The 10,353-nt window shown below is 32.4% G+C and overlaps 1 protein-coding gene across 1 annotated transcript; it reads left to right on the top strand.

Moving 5' to 3' along the window:
* Window positions 1–1,014: 1,014 nt before the first annotated feature.
* LOC104898186 (transcription repressor OFP1) lies at window positions 1,015–2,198 on the top strand. Its single transcript, XM_010685226.4, has one exon. The coding sequence runs from the start codon at window positions 1,080–1,082 to the stop codon at window positions 2,025–2,027; it is 948 nt and encodes a 315-aa protein (XP_010683528.1). The 5' UTR covers window positions 1,015–1,079; the 3' UTR covers window positions 2,028–2,198.
* The last annotated feature ends 8,155 nt before the right edge of the window (window positions 2,199–10,353 follow it).

Genomic DNA, 10,353 nt, shown 5'->3' with positions numbered 1-10,353 from the left:
TATCAACTGGGCTTGGCGTGAGTAATTAAGGTTTTAAAGGCCTCTTACTCCTTAACCAAGATTTTGGGTTCGAGCCTTAGGCATAGAAAAAATCACAGTCGGGAGGAATGATGCCCTTTAAGATACCCATACAAACTCCCATGAAAAATTAATCCACTCGCCGAAGGCGATGAGAAACTCCTCGTAGTAGGACCCAAAAAATTATATCGCTTGCCTAGTTGCCTTACCATCATCCCATAGCCCGAAACTAAAACTTTATGAAAAAAACAAAATGATTTTAATTAAGGTTTTGTGGCTATTCTAATTTCTCTCCCATCTTCTGATAAAAGTATGATATTTATCTCCTACATGAGTAATTCCTCTATACTTTTATATAAAAAGTGTAAATTGAGCTTATTTTTAACTCATATATAAATATTGAAACATTGAGTTAATATAATTGGATTTTCTATTGAGTTCAACTTTTAGTTCCATTATCTTAGTTGATTTATTATAACAAATAAATCAATATTAGTTATCAATTTCTTCAAATTTGTTCAATCTAATTACAATAGAGTCATGTTAGTTTCAAATAACCATTAATCAATACAATTTACTTAGGTTTGAATATGAATCTAATCAAGATCACAATTTCTTTTAATTTAATACCTTGATACAAACCGATTTCACCAACATTACTACATTCATGATTCACCAATCTACCTCAAAAAAGAAAAAAAATTTAAGAAGACTGAAAAAATGTAATGGTTAAATTTAGCTTTCTACCAAATAAGAAACAAACAATTAATTAAAAAAAAGTGGTCAAAATGATACACAAAATAAACAAAATCTATACAACTTTTTATACCTCCTCAATGCCACGAAAATCATGCACCCACCTCTCACTCTATCAAGGCCCTACCTTACTACATTGTGCCACTTTTTTCAACCTTTGTGGACCCCCCAAATATACTCTCCCTCTCTTCTATTTAATTTCAAATACTCACCTTTATTTCCACCATTTTATTTCCCTCATTTCCTTACTTTTCCTCCAATTTTTCAACTAAAAACAGAGTAAAAAAACAGAGGAAAACAGAGTAATGGGCAATCAAAAATTCAAACTATCAAATATGATCCCAAATGCTTGGTTTTACAAGCTTAAAGATATGAACACCACTAAAACATCTAAATCTCAACCCATAAAACAGAGGAGCCACCATACGCCGCCACCGCCGCCACCACCAACAACCAAAAAAACCACCACAAATGACCCACCACTTCAATGCCAACCTAGAAAATCATATCATATTACTAGAGAACTCAATCTTCAACCTCAAGAACTTGACTTTCTCCATTTATCACCTCCAAGAAAATCAAAATCATCCTCAAAATCAAGAAAATCAAGTAGAAGAACAAATTCTGTTTCTTCTTCTAGTTGTAAATCAACTGCTACTTTTCAATCTTACCATTCTAAATCACATTCACCAACTTCTACCACCATTTTTGAAGATACTCTGCTTAAAACAGAGCATAAAACAGAGGATTTTGATATCATTATTGATAAAGAATCGTTTTACACTGAAATAAACACTTTCAATTTTAAACTCCCACCAATTATTACCAAACAAGAAGAAAAACCCAGTTTTTTATCCAAACAACAGAAGTTAATTACTGCTCCAATTTTGAAAGAACAAAGGATTTCTTCAACACCCAGAAAAAACCCAGAAAAAGGTGTGAGATTGAAGATTAATTCTCCAAGAATAATGGGGATTAAGCAAGCACAAAATGGGATTTCTGGTAGAAAAAGTATGAGTTTGAAGAAGAGAAGAAGCATTTCAGAGAGTTTTGCTGTGGTAAAATCATCTTTTGATCCTCAAAGAGATTTTAAAGAATCAATGGTGGAAATGATAGTGCAAAATAACTTGAGAACTTCAAAGGATTTGGAAGATTTACTTGCTTGTTATCTTTCACTTAACTCAGATGAGTATCATGATGTTATTATTAAGGTATTTAAGCAAATTTGGTTTGATTTAAGGCACCAAAAATAATTTGCTTATAATTGTTTTAATAGTAGTAGTTTTTTTTTTTTTTGAATAGTATTTAATTACTTGTGAGATTCAATGTAAATTTTTCACTATTTAGAGTAGTAGTAGGTTGAGTAAGAAACTATTGTATGTATACTCTATTTTTATTTTATTTTTTAACCACTCCTTCCTCTATCCCAAAAATATTATATTGTTATATTTATTTTTTCACAGTTTACAAAATACAACTTCAGATATCAATATCTTGAGTTACATATATGAAAAAATATAAAAATTATATATTTGAAAAATACATATTGAGACGAATCAAATAAGATCCAGCATGCTTATGCTTTTTCTTATGTATATCAACTAAAAGACAGTCAAAGTTACCAAGTGAATAATGCTAACAGTCAAAATGTAGCAATATATTTAGAATAGATAAGTAGCTTTTAAAATAAAACAAAAAGGTATAATGATTATTTAGACCTTAATTAAAAATTAAATTTGGTAGTATATGAATCATGGATTTTTGTATTTCCAGGTATTGGTATTGGAAATTAAATATGTATGTGATAAGGTCAGTTAGGATAATTGTATAATTGTGCATGGAGCCATGGAAGGATGTAGATGTCTTGGCCAAGTTGTGACCAAAAAACAGGAGTTTGGATTGACTTATATTAGAATAATTATGCATATTGTACTGTTTTTTTGTGGGTTGTTATGGTGAAGAGCAAGAACCAACAGTAAATACAAATAAATATGGAGTTCTCATAGGCTGGACATGTAATAGATAAAATTATATAAATTGCATATTGTTTTTTAGATTGAAATCTTGTGAATTGAAAAAGAAAGTGGAGATCGACAGGATAGTACAATATTGCTCTAATATATATTTTACATATTATTCTGGTTTTTGAGCACGAGAAATTGAGCGTTGCTTATCACAATCTTTTTTTTGGTATGTTGGTCTATTATGACACAATTATTCTACTCTCTTCATCCTTAATTAACTATGACAAAAAACTTTGAGTTTGAGACAATGTAAAAGTAAATGAAAATGTGTGACATCAGGTGTAACGTGCACGTCTGAAGTTTGGACATGAAAGTAATGTAGAAGACAATAGTTTATAAAATCACATTTGCAACTATTTTTGGACAGATAAAGTATCAGATATAATATATATTTTATTAATGTTAACGTATTTAAAATATTTAGAAGAACTTCAAATTTTTGTCATTAAAATACAGGTATTATCATCTTTATCTCACAATAATTCATCGTGCACACGTCTCATTCAAAATTCATAGTTAATCAACGTCGTGATCATAAAAAAAAGCTCTAACCATAATTATTTAGCAATGGCAAAAACCTTGTCATACCGACGTTCCATTTTAAGGAGATTATTGCTTGAAAGTTTGGGCATGGATTGCCATATTCACGTCGAGAAGATTGAAGTCTTGTTTTTTTAGTTGTCAAATTAGCCAAAAGATAGACAAAAGTAATTTTTCTATTCATACTACCCCACCCCTTTTACTGGATGTATGTTGCTTAAATTATGTGTAGGAAATTTGCTCCAATTAAAAAATTAAAAAGTTAAAAACAGAAGAGATGATGTTGGAAGTGACTTCTTATCATTAATTGAGTCATCTTTATTGTCTTTTTCGTAAATATATTAATGATAATATGGATGCTAGATACGAGTAGTTTTACCTATTTATTTGGTCCCCTGTATTTAGCTTTTGATCGGTTTGTCCTCTTTCATATACTTTTGTAGGGTAGCAATAAACTTCAATGCAAGTCATTTGTTATACAAATCAAATATACTTGGGTTTAATAGTATAACTTTATATTTATCATATGCTATATCAAGGTTTAAATTTTGGTAGAAGCAAAAATCTCAATGTTGTGGAAGAGGGATGGTTGGGACTTGTTGAGCCTTTGGATGTTTGGTTTGTGCGATGGTAATACAGAGAAAATTCTTCTCACAATGGGATTCTCGAAAGGAGGTCAAAAAAAGTCATTTGTTCTAAAATAATGATTATATACCTCCATTTTTCAATGAGGGTGTTAGGTTTGTAGTAGATTGATCAACAACTCAACATCGAGCTGACCCGTAGGTTTGGCCAGATCCGACATATAGCGGATTTTGATATGTTTATTTTTAGTCTATTTCTTTCTGGTCTATACACAATTACTTTTTCTATTCTTGGTAACATATCATATTTACTTTCTTCTCTTTTTTCACCCATGTCATTGACTTTTTAATATTTTCTCCCTCCGTCTTTTTTTTAGTTGCTACATTTTACCATTTAGACATGTCTCTTTTTAGTTGCTGTATTTGCCAAATATTTCTACTTAGTATGGGGTACCCACATATTATTTATCTTTATATCCTTATTTTTGTCTTGATCACACAAAAAGACAACTATTTTATGCTTGATTGCTCTAGTTTTCAATGGTCCTTACATGTTTCCCTGTTCTATGTGCTAAAGTAAATGTAGCAACTAAAAAAAGACAGGGAGAGTAATCCACTTTTTAGTTTCACTCCCACTTATAAAGAACTCTCCCCAACTTTTCATTATGTCTCTCATACTTTTGTACTTGCTCATTAGTTCTCCCCCAAACTAAAATAAGTAAATTAAAAAATTCGTAAGTCGTATTATATTAATATTTATCACTCACCCCACATCTTTTGCCATAAATTCATGCCATTATATTAAATTGATTTATGAATGATGAGTGAGATTTATCTCATTCATAGGGTAGTTTTAAGACTAGTTTTGCTTAGTTTATTTTCCTTTTTTAGTTTATCTTTCCTTAATTTTACCTCTTGTGTTATTTGATTCTCTCTTGCCATATACATATGTATCCCCTCTCCCCACTCTTCCATTTGACCCTTTTTGTGTAAGATTCAAGTGAATATATTAGAAGCAAAAGAGGACAGGATTGCACGGGAACCCCAAGCTCAAGTCCAAGCATTCCCATCATGGTCCAGCACCCGCACAGACCTTCATTCGGCCTGCCCGGACTGGCAGTCCATCCCAACGAGCAGCGCTGCTTTCCCCGTCCGATCAGTAGCTCAGACCGTCCGGGTTGTGCGGCCCGCCCAAGCAAACACCTCGTCTGCTCGGGATGTTTGATGATAGATGATTCTGCTAGTTTCTTCCAACACGGCCCGCGTCCGGTAGAGTTAGCCAAGCCCATGCACCCTGTCCCGTCCGGGCTGCTGGTGATGCATAGGTTATTTCGACCCATTTTGTTTTGCGACTTTGCAATGGGGAGTATAAATACCCCCCAGTCCATTTTAGGGGGGGGGGAGAACTTATATATCTAGATTTTTAGAACCCTAATCTTAGTTACTAGTGTAGAGAGAGAAAACTTGGCTCAATAGATGTAATTTGGAGATTGAAAATTGATGAAAAAGTAACAATTTATTTGAAGTTTCTTGTTTCCTTAGTAATTCTCTCAATCCTTTCTTTCTAGTTTCTTAATTTCATGCTTTAGATTCATGTTTTCATTGTTTAATCTTCATGTTCAATAGTTAATCTAGATTAATGTTTTCATCTTTTTGTAGTTTCTTCTTGTTTGTTCACTAGATTTTGTTTTGTTTTTACTTAAAGTATTGATTTTTTGTTTTTGCTACTTTTAGATTGGTGATTTATTGTTAGTTTTTCATATTTAGGATGTTTAGTAGTATAATGGGTAGTGAGTAGTTCATAATTAACTAAGATTGGGAGTAGCCCAATCATTGTTTACATCCTATTTTCATGAGTAAAGTTTATTGGGTTGGTTATGCTTGGGATTTGTGCAATTTCGATCTTTGATGTTGATTGGTGACTTAATTGATATGAGCTCCATCAATTTTTGATCCTTTATTGGCCGTTTAATGGTTTACTTTTATGTGATTGACCTTCATGATTGATTGAATAGTTGCTACATATCACTCGTTGATTAGTATTAACTCGGGTTTGATTTCTATTCCTAACTTGGCTTAGTTAGGTGATAACACCTCGAAATATAGGTTTTGTTGCTATAATTAGGACTCCAAACTCCCAAACAATGATGTAGAGACGTTTAGATTTGCTTATTCCCTTTGCATATCCCCAATACATGTCAATCCCTATATCTCTACTTGGTTGTTGGATAAGAGCTATGATTGTGGTGTTTTCCCATTCCTAGTGCTTTTCCTAATTTGATTTTAAAAGTTTATACCCTTGGTTTAACCAAAACTTGACGATTCTTCGATTTAGCTTACTCTTAGCGATTCTATCTTAGTGAGACCTTTTGATCCTTATGGTTCGATCCTTGCTTACGACTTGACTAGTTTAGGTGGATATTTAGGTTTATATCTAACATTAGAGGAGTAAGTAACAACCTAATTTTCCCTTATTCAATGAAGTAAAAAAAATATCGAAAAATACGTATTAGAATTACGTTGTTAATTACACCTATTCACAGTTAGTACTTCCACGCACTCACTAAACCCCACTATAGTGATCCTTAGACCATGGGGCAGGCCTGTTCACGAGAGCGACCCGTGCGCTTCGGACAATGGCCGATCAGGTCGGGCCCGAAACTGTGAGTTTTGGACCGTGGCGGGCCTAAAATCTTCAGGTTTTGTCCACGAGATTAGGGGACAGGATCGTGCCTCTTGTGAACCTGTGGGTCGGGCTCGTGCGTCTTGCGGGCCTGGCCCATAATTTATGTTTTTTTTGGCAATTTTAGACTAAAAAACAAGAGAAATGGCGTTCAACTAGCGGGCCGCCCCACGGACCATATAGGCGGACTCGTGTCGGTGACTTGAATTAAAATTTCTTGTCTGTGGCAAGCACACGACTCATACATGTAGCAAACAACAGGCCGGACCGGGCTCAAATCATGCTGGACCGGCTCAACCTGGCCATGCCTCCTCTAGTGATCCTCGTGCATCTTTGCAAAAAAGAGAGATGATCATTACAAAGTATTAATATTACAACCCCTACATAAATATTACAGACTTATCTATTGATTGATTGAAATCTATGGTTATCTCAAGATCAAATATAATAAATGACAATGTCCACTCCAAAAACTAGAAAATAGTGTGAGAAACGATTTCTATATTTTTATTTTAAATTTTCAAAACACATGAAAACTAGAGATTAGGGATGGGCATGGGTCCAGGACCCTACCCGGACCATGTTGGACCCGACCCTAATTTAAGGGTCTGGGTCCAACTTTTTTAGACCCTAAGGGTCCGGGTCCGGGTCTGGGTCCAAGTGAAAATTTTAGGGTCCGGGTCTTAAAATTTTGGACCCAGACCCGACCCTTAGACCCTAAACTTATTTAATATATACATTTCAACTTTTTTAAAATAAAATAAACTGATTTTCTAAAAGACTAAAATCTAAACTAAAACACCAAAACACCCATTCTGAACTCTTATGTAAGTTGAGTTTGTTTCGTTTTTTTCAGTTTGTATGTTTGTGTTTTTGTTTCTTTTTTTTTCAGTTTATCTGTTTGTGAATTGTGTTTGTTTCGGGTTTTTTTTTCAATTTATAAGTTTGTGTTTATATCGTTTTTTTCCATTTATATGTTTGTGTTTGTTTCATGCGAATTCTTATGTTTGTTTCATGCGAATTCTTATGTTTGTTTCATGCGATTTTTTATATTTGCTTCATGCGAATTTCAGATGATTATTGATATTAATAATGCTGAAAATTTGGCAAGAAAAATATATTAGGTCTGGACCCTCCAGACCCTCTAGACCCGCCAGACCCTAAGGGTCAGGGTCAGGGTCCAATATTTTCAGACCCTTAGGGTCCGGGTCTGGGTCTGCCAAAAATTTTAGGGTCCGGGTCTAGGGTCCAGCTGGATAGATAGGATATAATAATAAGTTAATAACGATATGTCCTTAAAGTGACTAAAGGTGGTGTGTAAGAAAATGCATAAATTGTTCTTTGATTGCCTACGTTCTGAGAAGTCACTTATTTTTATAGGTTTTGTTTTCCATTTTTATGCCATCAGGAAGGACAATGATTGAGCAAACATGTCATCGTTTTCCCGAAAGTGCTAATCTCACATTCATTATTTATCATATTTTACAGTTCTTTGATCCTTTTCCTTTGTGAATTTTAAATATTCCATTTTCTTTTATTGGTACAACTCGAGACCTTTAATTGGGAGTAAATGTAAATGCCTATCTAGCTATATGATAGACCTATGTATGAATGTTTGAAATTGGATACACTTCAATTTTAAGGAATGGGCAAAACAGTTTATCTTAGATCCAAAGAATTGATAATGATTCATAATCAATTACTCTTTAACTCTGCTTACCCATAAAATTTAACAATTGGCATTGTTTAGCAATATTTTCATTAGCAATTGACAGATCGGTCGGTCTCTTTACTAATGTAGTAAGGCAAGTATGGTCGAATCTGTTGGAGATAACGTTACTAGTTAAACTGAACTATTCTACTATACTAACTATGAAAAGATTGAATTTTTAATAACTAAATTTAAACTACCAACAAAATTGAATATCAGAGAATAAATCGATTAATAAAGAATTAGGATCATGGATCACCATGCATACCATTCGGGAAATCATGGACGAATAACAACTACCTAATATCATTTATCTAGGGTGCATGCAATTTCTCTCGAACATTACCTCCCTCAGAGATCACCTAGCCGCTCTTGCATGGTCAAGGATCGGTTTGACGAACAATGGTAAGAGAACAATCATCATTGTTTATTTTCATTCAAGATTAGATTATTTATTTTCATTAAACAAAAGAAAATGCTTGATTTTTTTTTTTCATATATAAGGGGTTAACATTGATGAAAATAAGGGATTACTAACAAAAAGAAAATAGGGTTACAGATTATGTATATTAACTAGTTATTAGGCTCGGTCTATGTCCCGGTAAGAAAACATTTCATTTATTAATATAATATTTTATGATAATAACACCAAATACAACTTAGCCTAGTAGTTAAAACTTTAGTATAGGTACTTGAGGTTTTGGTATCAAACTCTATACTATGCAATTTCTTAATTTTTTTTATTGTACATGGATTACATGAACTAAAACTCCCTAGGGAGAGCGCCACGTGGCACAATTTTTTGTTTTCGCACCCCTTTTAATATATTTGTATATATATATATATATATATATATATATATATATATATATATATATATTATATATATATATATATATATATATATATATATATATATATATATATTTGTACTTGTGACATGTCATAACTCATACAATAGATATAACAAGTACAGAACATATAGATTTGTAGTTATCACGTTGACTCTTTGACGAACCAAAGGGTGTTGTTTTCTACTGTTCTACAGTATAAACTCCCATTTACATACCATAACCAAAAATGTACACAAAATTTAATTTCTAGCTCCAGTTGAAGTTGACTGACATGTTCTTCCCTATGAAATTAGTTTCCTTTTCCCAAAAGTTCCCATTTCTTTAACAGATCTCAATATGTTTTCTTTTCTTAAACGTTTTGTTGTATCACAATTTGTATCTGTCCAATATATTCCACTTTTTTCACCTTTTTTTACCCTGAAACTGACCAAATTAAACCGTGAGAAGCAGCTGCGGAGCAAAAGCCTCCAATGTGTTTATAAAGTTAGTGGAGAACTGTGAATGTGTGATACAAAAGTGAAACAGGATTTGTTGAAAATTCAAAATTGAATTGGTGATTTTCAAAGTAATGAATTAAATACTTCATTTGACTTGATTGTTTATGAATTTGTCATGCATGTTGGTAAGTTTGTAACTGAAAGGCGGAATACCAATATGGCAATATATATGCCATGCACGCACTAGTACTGTTTGCTAGGCTAAGTCGCGTAGCAAGTAAGGGTGTGTTCTTTTTACCTTAAAATATTAATTTATATGAACTTAATTGAACTAAACTTATCTAAAGTGAAGTGAACAAATTGAATTTATTGGACCTGATTCAATTTACTGGACCTGATTGAAACTTATTGGACTTGATTGGAATTTATTATTTACTTAATTGGACGTGATTGTTACTTATTAGACTTAACTTATTTGACCATATTTGATAAAAAATTTGATGAGTAATAACATAAATACTACCACTTGAAATTACTTATGATATAATAATGATTAAAGTTTACTCTTTGCAAAAATAGTAATTAATAATCTCTTATGAATAGCATTTTGTTTCCAATAATAGTAATTTAAAGACGAATTATAAAATATTATAATGATGATGATTATTATGGTAATCTTATTTGATCATGATTATAATACTTTTTAGTAATAACGTAATCAACTAATCGTAATATATATAATAAAA

This window comes from Beta vulgaris, chromosome 7, assembly GCF_026745355.1.
Source record: "Beta vulgaris subsp. vulgaris cultivar EL10 chromosome 7, EL10.2, whole genome shotgun sequence".
In the NCBI taxonomy this organism is placed as follows: Eukaryota; Viridiplantae; Streptophyta; class Magnoliopsida; order Caryophyllales; family Amaranthaceae; genus Beta; species Beta vulgaris.
Note: the sequence above shows the minus strand (reverse complement) of the source record. Positions and strands in the feature narration are given on the sequence as shown.